The sequence below is a fragment of the Monodon monoceros genome, unplaced genomic scaffold (assembly GCF_005190385.1).
Source record: "Monodon monoceros isolate NGI ecotype Baffin Bay Population unplaced genomic scaffold, NGI_Narwhal_1 Super_Scaffold_2, whole genome shotgun sequence".
NCBI classification, from domain to species: domain Eukaryota; kingdom Metazoa; phylum Chordata; class Mammalia; order Artiodactyla; family Monodontidae; genus Monodon; species Monodon monoceros.
In genome coordinates, this window is record NW_021703776.1 from 29,578,083 (window position 1) to 29,595,962 (window position 17,880).

A 17,880-nucleotide genomic window follows, 5' to 3' on the forward strand; every position below is an offset into this window, starting at 1 on the left:
CTTCAATGACAGTCCACTGCATAAGGATAAAGTCCAGGATCCATCACATGTCCTATTGGTCCCTTTGTAATCTTACCACAATAAGTCACACAATGACTTTCCAGATGACTTTTAACCCCACACCTTTCACCTCATCACAGTAGCCAGGGCACTGCACAGTCACCATCTCGGGGTCGGGGTCGGGGTCGGGGAAGCTGCAGCATAAAAGAAAACAGTGCCCAAGTCTCTGCTTGACTGTTGTGTTCCTGAAGTCTTTGCCCTTGGGGACTAGAGAGGAAACTGGGCACGACAAAATATTTTGCTTAAATTTCATGAGACTAAGCTCCGCCCTTTTAGACTAAAAACTACTTTTCACATACTAAGACGAGAGGCAGTAGAGAAGTGATGACAGCTTTCCTCCTCCAAGCCTTTATTCGTTCCCCTCTCTCTACCCTTTCACCACGATCTCGTTCCTGGAAAAGACCTCTCCTCCATGAATGAGCTCAATATGACCTCCTTCCAAGTGGCTTACCCCCAAAGAGGGTGACTGACAGGATTCCATAGTAACTGACACACGATTCAATTTACTAAATCAACACTAGAATAGACATACCATGGTTTATAGCCATCTCCTCCTTCCATTCCCATTGGTGTGACCTCCTAGAGAACAGGAGGGTACATTTATCTTTGTACTCTCGGTGCACACCCTGCTCTACCTGCTGTACGCAAGCTTGTCCCAAAGATGTACAAAGGTTTCACAGAGCTACCACACATGCAGACCATTTACGAAAATATTCCAACCAACCATTCTCTTATTTTGTATATGCGTCTCACATATTGTAGAATTAAACAGAGATACAACAGACCACTACCCTACTACCTGGGGTAAGGAAAGCCTTTTCTAAAACCAAGTAAGGGACTTCCCTGGTGGTCCAGTGGGTAAGACTCCACGCTCCCAATGCAAGGGGCCCAGGTTCGATCCCTGGTAGGGGAACTAGATCCCTCATGCATGCCGCAACTAAGAGTTCACATGCCGCAACTAAGAAGTCTGCATGCTGCAACTAAAAGATCCCGCATGCCGCAGCCTTGCTGTTTTACCTGGCAAGCATCCATGACAGATGTAATTTACACCCAGGGACTCCCTGATTAAAGACGTTAGTAAACCACTGCTTTCAATGGTCTTCAAGGTCCATTCTAGCTCAAGAATGCTAGGATTCCAGTTTTCCCAGTCTTGTGCAGGAAACTCCATCAAACACAAGCAAGAGGATTAGGACTGACATATATACACTATCATATGTAAAATAGATAGCTAGCAGGAACATGCTATAAAGCACAGGAAACTCAGCTCCGTGCTCTGTGACGACCTAGGTGGGTGGGATGGGAGGGAGATGCAAGAGGGAGGGGCTGTATGTATACATAGAGCTGATTCACGGCACCGTACAGCAGAAACGAACACAACATAGTAAAGCAATTATACTCCAATTAAAAAAAAAAAAAACACAAGCAAGAGGAATTTGGACCTTCTGCCTAGATCAATCCCTCTGACACTTGCCTGACAGTGTGGCTGAGCTGACTGCACGTGACAGAGGTGACTCTGGGAGCCACAGTCACCTCACGTGTGCAGCTTTCACACTGGCCTGAAGAGCTGTGCCTTGGGGCTGACCTGCCTGATATACCAATACGTAAGTCTACAGGATGGCACCTTAGGGAGAGAAAAGACCAAGTGAAAAGTACTAGCGTTTGCTTCAATTTTAGGCAGAGTTTGAAACCACAAGTAGAGTGGGAAAAATACCAGAATAAAAGGCAGGATTCCTGACCCAGGAACTCAGCTCTGTCCACTAAGAAGCAATTCCATTCTGGTCACTTTGTCTCAACTTCCTGAGCATTGGTTTCCACATTTATCAAATTATGGGTTTGGGCCAGATAATTTTCTAGGCTCTTTTTCACCTACAAAATTCTGTGATTCCGTCTTTCATTTATTCATCCCACTTCTTAAGCACCTATAATGGGTCACATGTTGTCTATCTTCATTTTTTTTTTTGGCTGACTTTTATAATATATTGTAGAGATTACATTCTAACTTATCTACTTTTTGGCTCGAAGAAACATTTCCCCAATACTAACCAAAAAAAACAAAAAAATCTGACCATACTACACTACTACTACTACTCCAGAAAAACTAGTCATATTTTAAGTTTTAACTCAAACTTAAAAATAAACTACCACACTGGGACTTCCCTGATGGTTAAGACTCCACGCTCCCAATGCAGGGGGCCTGGGTTCAATCCCTGGCCAGGGAACTAAATTCCACATGCATGCCGCAACTAAGAGCCTGCATGTCACAACTAAAAGATCCTGCACACCACAACTAAAGACCCCACGTGCGGCAACTAAAGATCCCGCACGTAGCAACAAAGATCCCACGTGCCACAACTAAGACCTGGTACAGCCGAAGAAATAAATAAATAATTTTTAAAATAAATAAATAAATAAATAATAAGCTAGCACACAAAACAATATGCTTCTAAATATTCTGTCATTATTTGGTATTCAATTTTCCAGAAGTTTATCTCTCAGAATTTTTCCCATGAAATGGTTAGCAGCAGAGGAAGGCCTTGAGCAAATGAAAAGAAAACATCCATCACAGAAATTTTTATGAAGTACTTAGAACTGAAGTATTAACTAACATTCTAGTCTGGAGAATCCTCATAATGCTAGCCTTGAGGACAGAGATGGCAATGTTTTCTGTTTACAACACCAAAGTCTTGAAACACACATTCAAGATCTGCATATGATTTGTATGCTCATAGTTTAAACAGCAAAAAATAGATATTATTTTTGAGAACTGGCATTTTACAAAATTTCCATGTTCCTCATATGAGTTTCAGAGAAGTGAGAGTAGAAATGGTAAATGATAAATGTAAGTTATAAATATATTTCCACATTTCCCCTTTTTCTCTGAATTATTAACTTGTACTAGAATTTGAGTATCTCATTTGTTCCATTCCTCAGCCCACAATCTGGTAGGAGATTAAACAAAACCAACCATGATATAGTTATGGAGAAAGAGAGAAGCCATTCATGTGGATGTACCATCGACTGAACCATTAGAGACAATAAATAATGAAGAGTTTATGTGAAGAGTACTTCTGGGTGTTACCCACAATGAGACACGGCAGATCTCCCTCACGTACTTTCATTTCTCGATTAACACATAATCCTCACTGTCTTCCTTTCTGGGTGTCCCTCTGTCTCCTTCAGTGCATGGACTTGGGACTGGTCTGCATGGGTTCAAATACTAACTAATTACTAACTCTATGACCTCAGGCAACTTACATATACTCAACCCTCTGGGCCCTGGTTTCCTCATCTGTAACGTATAGATAATAATAGTATCAACCTCACGTCCATGAAAGAAATAAAGGAGTTAATATATGTAAAGCACTAAGAACAGTGCCCAGCACGTATTAAGTGCTCAATAAAAATTGGCTTTAGTTACTGCTAATAATTGAGTCTTCCTCAAGGCTTAGAACTCCCCATTCCTTTTACTTTTCCACATATCCTATCCCAGGAGATTTATCATTCCTTCAACTCAAATGTTGTCAAATCTCTAGTCCAATTCTTTATGCCAAGATTCAGTCTCATTTCTTAAACTGCCTGGATATCATTTACACTTGTACGCAACTTGTCACCTTTAACACAACGTGTCTAAAATCACAAGCACCTTTATCCAGGCTCATGTGCAGGCAGTGAATAGTCTCATGAGGAAGATGAGAATTCACAGAATACTACAGAATTTCAGCAGTGGTTAAGTTCTGTTCACACAGATGACTTTGCAAGGCCCAAGTCATCAGAGATTTTAAGGCAAAGGCAAAAACCTAACAAGATAGAGATATAAGGGAGTAGGATGTCAGGAAATCAGATCCACAACAAAAAGAACAGAATGAAGGCCACTGTCTGATAAACAGAGAAAGGCATTGGGAGAAGAGAAAGCCTTTGAGGGGTCTATTACAGCAGCATAAAAGGATCTGCCTGGGGCTTCCCTGGTGGCGCAGTGGTTGAGAGTCCGCCTGCCGATGCAGGGGACACGGGTTCGTGCCCCGGTCCCGGAAGATCCCACATGCCGCAGAGCGGCTGGGCCCGTGAGCCATGGCCGCTGAGCCTGCGCTCCGCAACGGGAGAGGCCACACAGTGAGAGGCCCGCGTACCGCAAAAAAAAAAAAAAAAAAGGATCTGCTTGCTCAAAAAGTTTTTCAAACTGTCTAGTTAAATCCTATGTTTAGTGTAAAACTCTGAGGCTTTCAGGAGCCTTAGCAAATCTAAGTCTCCTGAAGCAAGGAATACTTCCTGTCCAACAAGGAGGCTCTGGTACCTAGCCTACCCCCACAGAGAGGTCATAAGGTTCTACCCAGGGAATGGCAAGAAGAAAGGTCTGAGAGTGTCTGAGGCCCCAGTAGGCTGGCCCTCCCACCAGAAGCATCAGAGAGCTCATTTGCCCTCGGCTCCAGGACCAGCATCAAAACCTTTGCTATCCACTCCCCTCACCTAGGCAGCTTTCAGGACATTTGGAAGTCTGAATCTACAAACACATTTATGACAAGATACTGAGTGTTCTAGGGTAAAAATTACAACAGAGATAGCATGGAGCCTTGAAAAGACACAGAAGGATATACAGGGGAGTGGCAATCAGGAATGGTGGTGAGAGAAGGGTATTAACTGTATTTTTTAATTTAATATTTGTTTTTAAATGGTTTTACTTGTCACATAGAACATGTCTATTTTGTGCATGAGAGAGGTACCATCTGACCAAACTTGGTTATCACCTCCTCTTGGAAGCCTGCCATGATTCCTAGACGGAGCCAGACACCCATCCTCTCCTTCCCAAGTAGTTTGTGTATCTCTGTATCATAGCACTAATCATATCCAACTGCATTTGTTGGCTCCCTTGTCCATTCGGCCCATTATGCTAAATTTCTTGGGGGATGGGAATGAATACTTAGGACACATACTATGGCTGGCTCACAGAATGCTTTAATACATATTCACTGGTGGACTGATCAAACATAATAACCCCCTACTCAATACCCTGCCTCAGAGATTGGCAATCCTTTTCTGTAAAGGATCAGATAATACTTTAGGCTTTGTGGACCATATGGTCTCTGTCACAACAACTCTACTGCACCACTGTGTTGTGAAAGTAGCCACAGATAATACTCAAATGAATGGGCATGGCTGTGTTCCATTAAAACTTTATGTATAGATACTGAAATTTCAACTTCATATCATTTTTATGTGTCACAAAAATATTCTTCTTTTAATTTTCCCCAGTGATTTAAAAACGTAAAAATCATTCTAAGCTCACAAGTGGCATAAAAAGAGGCAAGAGGCCAGATATTGCCCACGGGCCATAGTTTGAGGACCTTTGCCTTCCGTGATAGGCCTGCCTAGCTGTCCACAGTTACTAAGGAAATGCTGCTGAAAGGGGTAATTCACATCTATAACAGGTACTGAGTGATTTGCAGTATGCCTTTCAACAAATATAAAAACTGAGGTAGTATCATAGAGCTCTATAAAGATGAAATGAGACAAGGAACCATATCATCACTGCAGGTTACAAAGGTTCATTTGTGAGGAACATGGAAGTATGAGTTTCCTGTTGATAATAATAACAATAATTAACATTGAGTACGTTTTTATGACTAAATTCTCTTCCATGAGCCTTAAATAAGGAATCCACTGAATTTTCACAACCATTCTATGAAGTAGGTTCTATTGTTATCCAACCTTTTTTTTAAGTTGAGAAATTAAAGTATGAAAAAATTCCCCAAACCTAACTAAAAAGTGGGGCAAAGGTGGGGTTTCAGTCACAGGCAGTCCAACTCCAGAGCCTGCACTTTAACCATTGAATACAGTGCCTCTCAAGAAGGTGACACAGACAGAGACAAAACTTCCAAATAGTTCTCTAAATTTTCCCAAGATTGGAAGAGGGAGCTGAATGGGAAGGATTGGCAAGAAATGCAACGTCAACTACTACCCTCATTGGAAACCCTATGATCCGGACATCTATGAAGATGCAGTCCAAACCACCAGCTTACGAGCTAATGCAGAGGCCTAGGAGGAGCTAGTCTCCACAGCTGGACCGTTCTGAGAACTTATGTATGCTGTTGGGTAACTAAGACAGGTTACTGCCCATCTCACATGTCTAAAGGTGGACCAGGTAACAAACACCAAGACATAGTAATCGTCAGTACTTCTACTTAAAGAGATCAATTATTTCCTTATGAGAGTAAAGGCCAATTAACATCTCGGTGATGGAGATATAATGTATGTATATGTTAACGCACTTGGTTTTTTTTTTTAAAAAAAGACTAGTCAAACATGCACCCCAACGTTCACAGCAGCATTATTTGCAACTGCCAAGATATGGAAGCAACCTAAGTGCCCACTGACAGATAAACAAAGAAGATGTGGTACATATATATAATAGAATACTACTCAGCCACAGAAAAGAACAAACTTGGCACTGGCAGCAACATGCATGGACTTGGAGGGCATTACAATAAGTGAAATGTCAGACAAAGAAAGACAAATATTGTATGATATTATCACTTATATGTGGAACCTAAAAAACACAACAGGGCTTCCCTGATGGCGCAGTGGTTAAGAATCCACCTGCCGATGCAGGAGACACGGGTTCGAGCCCTAGTCTGGGAAGATCCCACATGCCACAGAGCGACTAAGCCTGTGCGCCATGACTACTGAGCCTGCGCTCTAGAGCCCGCGAGCCACAACTACTGAGCCTGCATGCTGCAACTAGTGAAGCCCGAGCACCTAGAGCCCATGCTCCACAACAAGAGAAGCCACCACAACGAGAAGCCTGCGCACTGCAATGAAGAGTAGCCCCCCGCTAGCCACAACTAGAGAAAGCCCGCGCACAGCAACGAAGACCCAACGCAGCCAAAAATAAATCAAATAAATAAATAAAAACACAACAAACTAGTAAATATAATAAAAGAGAAGCAGACTCACAGATACAGAGTACTAACTAGTGGTTACCAGTGTGTGTGGGAGCAATATAGGGGTGGAGGAGTGGGAGATACAAACTACTGGGTGTAAGACAGGGTCAGGGATGTATTGTACAACACGGGGAATATAGCCAGTATTTTGTAATAACTGGAAATAGAAAGTAACCATGAAACATTGTATAAAAAAAAATTTATATTTCTCTGGTGGTGCAGTGGTTGAGAGTCCGCCTGCCGATGCAGGGGACACGGGTTCATGCCCCGGTCCGGGAAGATCCCACATGCCACGGAGCGGCTGGGCCCGTGAGCCATGGCCGCTGAGCCTGCGCGTCCGGAGCCTGTGCTCCGCAACGGGAGAGGCCACAACAGTGAGAGACCCGTATACGGCAAAAAAAAAAATTTAAATTAAAAAATAGAAAATAAATTTTGAAGAAGACCAATCCACATAGCACAAGTGAGTCTACTGTGGCCCATCCAAGTTCAGCTCTGCTAGCTTCAGGCAGCCATGTAATAGTCTACTCTTCCCAGACTGGGCCAATTTTCAACAGTTGTGTTAATAGCCCAATATTTCCTGATAAACACAGCTGAGTTCAGCAGCTGGCCCTCCATGGAATGCATGCAGGTGCACAGCATAATAAGTAGAACACCTCCCACAGTTAGATCAATGTGTGTGTCTGGATTTCATAAAAAGTGGGTAGGATAAGAATGGGCACAGATGTACATATAAAGTCAGCTGAGCTGCCACAGAGCCCTGAAAAGTAGTGAGAGAACCAACTCCAAAGAGTATTGCTAAATTATAGCATGCCTGGGAACCAATGAACTCAGAGAGTACCAAGTGCTTCCTTTTGGTGAACGGTATGAAAGAAAGGTGCCAGTCCAAACGTAGAACAACATCTTTTGCCAGGTCCCTTTGAATGCCATGAAGGGGCATAATAAATGTGTAAGAATTTTACTGAGCTCAAACATACTATAAAATTTTCTGGCCCAATTCATTACCTGTCTTCACAGACCTGAAGCAGTCCCGCCTCAGGGTAAACAATGTGCTCTTCAGAATCACAAAAAAGAGCTCCCCGGATCCACAGGCAGGTATCAGAGGATCCATAAATACCCCCAATTAGCATGCATATATTCTGGGGGAAAGGATTCATAGTATTCATCAGAGACTTATGCAAAAGCTACATCACTTTATTCTCCCGTGTGTTCTCAAACAGGCCTTATCAAGGTTTCTACCCCTTGACTGCACAACAGGCTGTAAGTCTTCGGGTATGCTTAACCAAAGGTGACTTGGGAGCTCACAGCTATCAACCAGTCCCTCCTCAATCAAGTTCGAGAGTGTGAAAGTGTGTGTGTGTGACACCCTAGTCCATTCACTTTCTCACTCTCCTAAGAAACTTGTTTTTTCTTTTGGCCATGCCACAAGGCTTATGGAATTTTAGTTCCCCAGCCAGGAATCAAACCCAGGCCCTCAGCAGTGAGAGCGCAGAGTCCCAACCACTGGACTGCCAGGGAATTCCCATAAACTTGTTTTCGATCTCCTTTCTTTTTCAGCCAAATGTCTTACTTTTTATTTGACTGAAAAAGTTGAAGTTATCAGAAGAAAAGTTCCACAAATTCTCATGTCCTCGTCTACTCCCCTTTGGGCATTGACACTCAAATACTCTCTCTTCCCACCCGTTATTGTGGGTGAACTATTTGTGCTCCTACCTCAAGCAAGTATTCCATCTTGAGCATAAGATTCCATCCTTTCTCAAGGATATCACTCAAACAAATTTCTTTCCTTTCTCGCAGAGCATCACTTTCTCCTCTCTTTTGGATCATTTCCATTAGCATACAAACAAGCTGTTATTTCTCTCATCCTAAAACACACACACACACACACAACTTCTCTTGTCCCCATTTCTCCATTTTCATGTTTCCAAGGAGTCTAACCTGGGACTTCCCCAGTGGCGCAGTGGGTAACACTCCAAGCTCCCAAGGCAGGGGGCCTGGATTCGATCCCTGGTAAGGGAACTAGATCCCACATGCACGCCGCAACTAAGAGTTCACATGCCACAACTAAGGAGCTTGTAAGCCACAACTAAGGAGTCCACAAGCTACAACTAAGACCTGGTGCAACCAAATAAATAAATGGTTTTGAAAAAAACAAAGAGCCTAACCTGTGGCAATGTCCAAAATTAAATTTCTGGTGTTTACTGCCAAAATACTCTCCCCTCCATTTTCCTCATCTCAACTGATGGTAAGTGCATCCAGTTTATCCAGCTAAAAACTATTGAATCATCTTAAACTCCTGTCTCTTATACCCACGTCTAATATGTCAGAGAATCTCGCAACTGATTCCTAGTTATCATTCAAAGTCCAGATTAGGCTCCTATACCTCTTCCTGAAACTGCCTGGGATATTTCTGACTTCACAGAGCTCTCCCTTTTTCTACCTATCTCTACCAGCACTTCCACTGTATACTCTAAGGCTTGTGAATATTATCTTCTGGGATTCATTACAAATATGAACTATAGCTCAGACCCCTCCACAGCACTAAACACACTAGTGCATACTTAGTAAGGGCTCCACAAACTTCATTCTGAGCGAATGATTTTTCTGCAAAGATTCCAACAAAATCAGTACAGCAAACAATACTTACTTCCATTAGTTAATTCTGAAATAGTTAGGTTTCCTAAATTTCCTGCATTTGCAAAGCTATCCGTCATGTCTCCAAAAACCAGCATCATGAGGGGGAGTCCGGTTCCGTGGATGATGGCGGCCACAGTCCCCAACACCATATACAACTTATCAAGCCAATTCGAATAGCGAAACTAAAAAATGAGAAAACACAGAGAAGAGGAACAATTAGCACAATTTCATGGATGGTTAGCTCTACTTTCCAAATATATCTGAAATCTAAACAGTTCTCAGACTACTACTGCAACCACCTTGGTCTGATAACCTAATTAGAAATAGGCATTTGGGACTTCCCTGGTGGCACAGTGGTTAAGAATCCGCCTGCCAATGCAGGGGACACGGGTTCAAGCCCTGGTCCGGGACGATCCCACATGCCATGGAGCGACTAAGCCTGTGCGCCACAACTACTGAGCCTGCGTGCCACAACTACTGAAGCCCACACGCCTAGAGCCCATGCTCTGCAACAAGAGAAGCCACTGCAATGAGAAGCCTATGCACTGCAACAAAGAGTAGCCGCCGCTCGCCGCAACTAGAGAAAAGCCCACGCACAGCAATGAAGACCCAATGCAGCCAAAAATAAAAAATAAATAGATAAATAAATAAAAATAAATGTATTGAGGTAATTTAAAAAAAGAAAAGAAAAGAAATAGGCATTTGTTTCTTTTTTTGAGTTCTGACCTTCTTCTTTATATTGGACTCTGTCTTCTTTTTTTAAATTGAAGTTTAGTTGATTTACAATATATTAGTTTCAGGTGTGCAACAGTAATTCAACAACTTTATGGATTATACTCTATTTAAACTTATTATAAAATATTGGCTATATTCCCTGTGTTGTACCTTGTAGCTTACTTATTTTATACACAGTAGTTTGTACCTCTTTAATCCCCTACCCCTATCTCGTCCCTCCTACCTTCCCTCTCCCCACTGATAACACCAGTTTGATTTCTATATCTGTGAGTTGGTTTCTGGTTTGTTATATTTATTTGTTGTATTTTTTAGAGTCCACATGTAAGTGATAACATCCAGTATCTGTCTTTCTCAGGTCTGACTTATTTCACTAAGCATAATACACTCTAGATCCATCCATGTTGTTGCAAATGGCAGAACTTCATTCTTTTTTTTGACTGAGTAGTATTCCACTGTGTGTGTGTGTGTGTGTGTGTGTGTGTGTGCCACATCTTTATCCATCCATCTGTTGACGGACACTTAGTTTGCTTCCATATCTTGGCAATTGTAAATAATGTTATTAAGAATACTGGGATGCATATATCTTTTCAAATAAGTGTTTTTCTTTTCTTTGGATCTATACCTAATAGTGGAATTACTGAATCATATAGTGGTTCTATTTGTAGTTTTTCGAAGAACCTCCATACTGTTTTCCACAGTGGCTGCACCAATTTACAGCCATACCACCTTGAACATACCAGATTTCATCTGCCTTCTTCTCTTACATATGCGGGTTTCATGAGAAGCATAGGACATTCTGGGAAATTACAAAAATCTATAATGACACCATAACAGAAAGACAGCATTTGTGACTCTGATTTCCAAGAATGGAAGCGACTTTTCAGCTCAAGATTTTTCAACCCAGAAAAATCACCATTGAGGAAACATGTGTTGTGGCTTTAAAAAAGTGGCTTGGGTCAAAGATCTGCTGCCTAACAGCATTAGCACAAATGTGAAATGATGTTAATGTAATTAGGTCTCTATAGTAAGAAGGAAAAGGAAAGGAATGAGTTAGATGCGTGCTTCCCAGAGACCAGTACAGATGTGCATAATCTCTTTAACTGCAGGCAAATTGAAAGAAAGAGGAGAGGGAAGGAAGGGAGGAGTGGGGGGGAGGGGCGGGAGGAAGGAAGGAAGGAAAGAAAGAAGGATTTGTAATCAAATGAGCTTAAATTAATGACGCATTTTCCATAATCTAAAAACATCCTATTTACAAATTAAAACCTTTAAGGGAGAACACGTTTTGCCTTTTTTTCGTATTTCACTGAAACACAGGCTAAATTTTGCCACTATTTACTTTGTCTTAACTAAGCATTCATCCACCTAAGGAAAAAAAAAAAGGAGTTAGAGATGAGCAGAAACCATTTAGTATCTAGTATCTTCTATCAGAGACTATAAAATGGACAAAGTATCAAATTCCTCAGTAGAGGAAGAGAAGATGGTTGATACACAAGGATTTCCCCTCATCACCAACCCCAAGGACATTTTACCTCGAAAACTAACACTGGCTATTATAATAAAAGCAAGCAGGCCATGAATATAAATATTTACTAAATGCCTACTCAATGACTGAAAAAAGCCAGAAATAAATATCAAAGTTACAACTCCTGCTTCCAGAGTGTTTAAAGGATGGAGGCAAAGCAAAAAAAGTATATTCAATATACATTCTGCATGCCTTGACAGCATGGTATACAGTGTAGAGCAGATACAAAACTGAGCGAATGGGTCATTGCCTCCTTTGTAGAAAAGCTTCATAGAGGTGATGCTTCCTCCCAGCTTTAACAGTTTAGCAAGGGCTTAAAAGCAAGGAGGAAGGCATTCCAACCAGAAAGGACGCTAAGTTGAGGCAAGAACGATCACAGCGTGCCCAGAGAAGACTGGGGTCTCCCAGGCTTGGGGTGTGAGGTGTAGAAGCAGCAGGAAGAAGCTAACTGACCAAGAAGTACCCTTCACTGAGACAAGGCAAACCAGAATAGGCAAAGATATGGGGGGAAGGGGACAGAGAAGGGGCAGAGAAATCTCATTTGGTCCTGTTTCATGCCCATCCAGGGAATACGAGGAGAAAATTCAGTTTGAGGAGTACTTTTGTGACACTAGCGTATGTAGCAGAAGTCATGGGCGTGGACAAGATCATCTAGCAAGAAATAATGAGTGGAATTAAGAACAATTTGGAGGGGCTTCCCTGGTGGCGCAGCGGTTGAGAGTCCGCCTGCCGATGCAGGGGACATGGGCTCGTGCCCCGGTCCGGGAAGATCCCACATGCCGCAGAGCGGCTGGGCCCCGTGAGCCATGGCCGCTGAGCCTGCGTGTCTGAAGCCTGTGCTCCGCAGCAGGAGGGGCCACAACAGTGAGAGGCCCGCGTACCGCAAAAAAAAAAAAAAAAAAAGAAATACAAGGCATGGAATAACAAGTTAAATGACACCATAAGGAAGTAATAAAAATCGTCCAGAAAGTGAAGCATTCTATAGGACTATCGGTACTCTTGTTTCACAGGTCAATGTCATTTAAAAAGAGGATAAAAGTTTGGAATTCCCTGGAAGTCCAGTGGTTAGGACTCCACGCTCTCAGTGCCAAGGGCCCAGATTAGATCCCTGGTCGGGGAACTAGAATTCCACAAGCAGTGCAGTGCAGCCCAAAAAAAGGAGAAAAGGGTTCTACCTAGATTCAGGAGAGACACAGTATTCAAATATCATCACTGACTGGATCCTGTTTTGAACAAATCAACTGTAAGAGACATTTGGGGGAGCTAACTGGAAAAACGTGAATATAACTGACTATTAGATAGTATTACAGAATTACTGTTCATTTTGTTAAATATGATCATTGTATTATGTTTTAGAGCAAAATGTTTGGCAGTAAAATTTTTAAGAGATATAAACAGAGGTAGTTACTTACAAAACATCATGAAATCTCTAATTCCAGTTAAAATGTGTGGCAAAATGTTAACCATTATTAGTTATAGATAATGGTTATATGAGTATGAATTTTACTACTGCACCTTTCTATATGTTTGAAAAATCAAAATAAAACTTTGTAAAAGCAGGATGGTTCTCCAACAGGCAAAGGCATGTCTCCTCATGTCAGGCTAGAAGGAATGAGCTAAAAGTGAGCACAGATACAAACAAGTGTCTGAGAATGAGGACAAAGGTGAGACAGTTCAAACCTGATATTTATTTGTGAGGTGAGGCAAGATTGATTTCTGGAGGGAAAGTGGCAAGAAGCTTTGAGGAAAGGGGTAACATAATGCTGAGTAGGACAAAAGCCTCAGTGCAATGTCCCGCCTCTGTTATATACTAGAAAGGAGACTTTGGGGGGAAAAAGTCTCTTAATAACCTTGAGCTTCAGTTTCTACATTTATAAAATGAGGAAAATACTCATATACACAGAAAGCGTCACATAGCTGTAATGAGGCTAAAAATGATAGTTAATAAAAGAAACCTTATTAGGCATTGGATATAATAACATACAACACAAGCAGGTACTGTTATCGGTTTTAGAAAACTAACAGTTAATAAAACTTTTCAGGAGCTTACAGTGAGGGAGCAGGTAGACAAAAAAATGTTGTAACACATCAGGTGAAATGTAGAACAGGAGTTTCACTATAATCACGGCCCTTTAAGTACAAGGAAATGGAAAATGTTTGGTCAGATGTTGACAGGGAAGTGAGGGGGCGAACCAGAACCACACAGGAGGAAGGATCCTCAGCACTGAAAGCCAAGGGTTGGACTTCCCAAGGCAAAGAAGTAGAAGGTGCCGGCAGGGGAGTGGTTTAGGTAATATTCAGCAGGCAAGAGGGCAAACATGATCTTACTATGGTGCCTGGGTGGAGGCAGAAGTCAGCGCATTCATTCATTCATTCAACATTCAAAAGATATTTATTGGGCTTCCCTGGTGGCACAGCGGTTGAGAGTCCGCCTGCCGATGCGGGGGACACGGGTTCATGCCCCGGTCCGGGAGGATCCCACATGCCACGGACCGGCTGGGCCCGTAAGCCATGGCCGCTGAGCCTGCGCGTCCGGAGCCTGTGCTCCGCAGCGGGAGAGGCCACAACAGTGAGGGGCCCGCGTACCAAAAAAAAAAAAAAAAAAAGAAAGGGAATGGAAACAGGAAGGGGCTGATTGGGGAACTGATGGGTCAGGGGACTCAAGGTCCAAGGAAAACAGTGAGCAGATTGAAGAGAGAGGAGATGGCTGGCTAATTCAGTCTGGCTGCTTCAGAATGGTACTTTGGAGGTAGAACAGTTTCAAGCAACAGCAAAATGCAGGATGTGAGAGGGTGACTGGAATAAAGGGGAGGGAAAAATTACTGCCGCTGTGAAGGTCAAAGAGTGGTTATCCTTATAACACCATAGAAGTCACCCAAGATAGTAGGAGTATCGGGGTGGAGAGGGAGACACTGAACAAGGTGGTAAAGTCTCCTGTGAAGAATGACCAAGTGGCCGGAAAACAACAGCATCGACAAAGAACCCTTCAATTCCAGGGAAATAAAATTTTAACCAACCATATACTATCATAAACGATTAACGTTGTTAAAAGCTCTGGACGTAGCGTAAGCAGATCTTGGCAAAATTCTGGGCCTTTCCCCTTACTAGCTATGTGACTGTGTGACTGAATACATCGCTTAAACCTCTCTTGAGTCTGTTTCATCATCTGGACCATCAGAATAACACAAGTTCCTACATCACAGGGTCACTGTGAGGATGAAGTTAAATAATACACATGGGTGCTTAACAGATGCCTGGCACAGAGGAAGCACTTAACATTGCCACCTATTCTCTATTTAGAAAAAAAATTAATGTTTCAATAAGATACATAAAGTAGAAAGATCAGAGCTGAATCTGCAGCAAGGGTGTTTAACCTTTAAGGAGCGCTTTGTGTAAGAAGTGTAGCCCAACTTGTATCACTCCCGCCCCAATTTCCAGTTGTCCCGTTTCCTCACTTGTTTTAGATTTTATTTTGTATTTCTGTAAATGCTGAAACAAAGCCTGACAGAAATAAAATAAAGGCCAGTAGAAAAATCTGAATCTATTCCTTACCTCTTTTTCATCATTTTCTCAAGACTGCCAAAAAGTCTTCTACTAGAAAAAAGTTAACAGGGATGGTGTACAGAAAACAGTGAACGCTGCAAGCCTGAGACTGCATTCAAGGTTAGCCCTTGGCTGGCATCTAGAATTTGGATTTTGGGGAGAGTAACCATCACCCTAACTGACAAAAGTGGCCAAACTATTTGTACAAACAACGTGCTTTATGCTGAAGGTCTGCCTTCCTTCTGTGAGTCTGGAATTTTGGTACACGCTGCCCCTACGTGATCAGCCCCCAGTCAAAAACCCTTGGGCACTGAGTCTCTAATGAGCTTCCCTGACAGACAGCATTTCACACGTGTTGTCACAGCTCATTGCTGGGGGAATAAAGTTGACTCCATTGGGACAAGACATTGGGGGCTTCTCTCGGACCTCTCCCTCTTTCCTTTGCCCATTGCTGATTTGGCTGTAAATCTCAGCCACGAGTATGGCAATATGCCGAGTCCTGTGAGTCCTCCAAGTGAATCATCAAACCTGGGGTTCTTGGAAACGCCCAACACATATCAGTTTTTGTCTTAGCTGGAAAGTTTTATGCATCAGCAATGCCAACAGCATCGGCATTTTACTGTTAAATGTTCTTAATGTGTCCCTGTCTGTATGCGTTTTATACACAAGTTCACAGTTAACTATGTCAGCTCTTCAAGAAAAAGGCATGAGAAAGCGCCACTTAAATAGTACAGCTTTTCCTCAAAAGACTTAGAACATATTCCTTCTATGCCATCCTGAGCGCTGTGATTTACAACATGAATTTCCTAGGTCTGAATCTTGGCCCTGCTGAGGATTCCTGGGCAAGTTAATAAGTCTCACCTCACTTTCTCTATCTGTAAAATTAGAATAATAATAGTATCTCTCTTCAAGGGAGTTGTAAAGATTAAATGCGTTGATATAGGAAGTATTTAGTGCAACACATGGCATAAAGAGCTGTATTTACGTTATAATTGTTAGCCTTCAAACTCCAGATGTTTATTCTTTTGTGGGCTCAATTGTATTGATAGTATCACTTCTATATATTAGGTCTGTTAAATTTTCTAAAACATAAGACTGATTTTTTCAATCTAAGTTACTTATAAAACAAAATTACAAAAGACAGAAATATTTTGGTCTCCAAATGATAGAACGGAAATTAAGTCTTGGCAATAAACCCTATTTTAACATCAAAGCTTCTTTTAGTACAAGAATATAAGAATGAACTCTAAAACAAATAAAAACTGTCACTTGATTATTCAAGTAGTCCTTCTGAGAATGACCCAAGTGCATAGCCTCATTGCCCCAAAATTCCAAAGAGAGTGGAAACAGACTCAAAGGTGGAACTTCAGCAAGAGCAACTGCAGTGCGGGAAGATGAAGTTCTTATAAGATAACCAGAGTGCTCGGTGTAAAAGGCAACACGTTTTTCCTGCCTATAAGCATTTTCTTGTTCAATTTACTAATATTCATTTTACAAGATGGATTACCCCCCCCACACACACACATTTTAGAATTGTCTGGTGTGTTACGCCTGAATTATAAAGTGTGCACTACAAGACTTAATTGGTTCAGCAGTCTTCCAGGTTCTACTTGCACAGTTCACCTAAATCTGCATTCTCAGGGGGGGAAAAAAAAAAGGGATCCAGGTAGAGAGAGACCATCAACCAGCCTGTCTCAATCCAAATCTGATTAAAGAAAAGCTTCTAAGCAGCTACTGTGAAACCAGAAAATAAGATAAAGAATTAATTATATTCCGTGAAACCAGAAAATAAGATAAAGAATTAATTATATTAAGGTTTTCAAGTTCCAGATTTTCAGTTATTCAGCACAGAAGAATAATGCCACGTACGAAGTCATAGTAATAAATAATCCATTGCTAACTTCTATTATATGAGTGTCTGGGACTTTGACCGCAAACCTGCCAGGATTACGGCCCTTGTCGACAGGGCACCCCGTTTTTTCTTTGATCCACACTTCACGTGGCTGGTTTCCTCTATCTAGATGGCTGAGACCATCACTGGGAGAAGTGCTTGCATAGGTAACATATCACTGACGACATAACTAACTAGGAGAATACTGAAATCCAGGCTAGGAAGGGTGAGTCTGGAGGCTCATTGTACACAGCAAGTTATGACTGGCATTCCCCTGAAAACAAACTAAATTAAACGAATTCATTTTACCTCTCCATTAACAAATACAAACAAATTTCTCTCCAAGAAAGTATTATACCAGATGAAATACCTCATTTCTAGATCAGGAGAAGTCAAATTTCCAAAGCACTTTGAATAGTGAATACATTCAAACTCACCACTGCAAAAGTACTGACAGTTGGTTTCTTTTCTTTCTTCTCATCTTTTTTACTGAAAAACCTAGCAATAGAATTACATAAAACTTTAAAAACTATATAAATCTTTAATTACCCAATTAACAT

General features: G+C 41.7%; 1 protein-coding gene across 19 annotated transcripts in view; it reads right to left on the minus strand.

The window, feature by feature from the left end:
- Positions 1-17,880, minus strand: part of LOC114901987 (multidrug resistance protein 1) — a 205,695-nt gene that overhangs the window by 181,779 nt on the left and 6,036 nt on the right. For all 19 annotated transcript variants that reach the window (XR_003795334.1, XR_003795335.1, XR_003795336.1 and 16 more), the window contains exons 3-4: positions 17,758-17,818; positions 9,640-9,811 (exon numbers count right to left, since the gene is read on the minus strand). Coding sequence is in view for 15 of the 19 variants with exons in the window: in XM_029234278.1 (XP_029090111.1) it covers positions 9,640-9,811; positions 17,758-17,818 (233 nt within the window). In the remaining 4 variants the exon portion in view is untranslated. The remainder of the gene's footprint in view (positions 1-9,639; positions 9,812-17,757; positions 17,819-17,880) is intronic.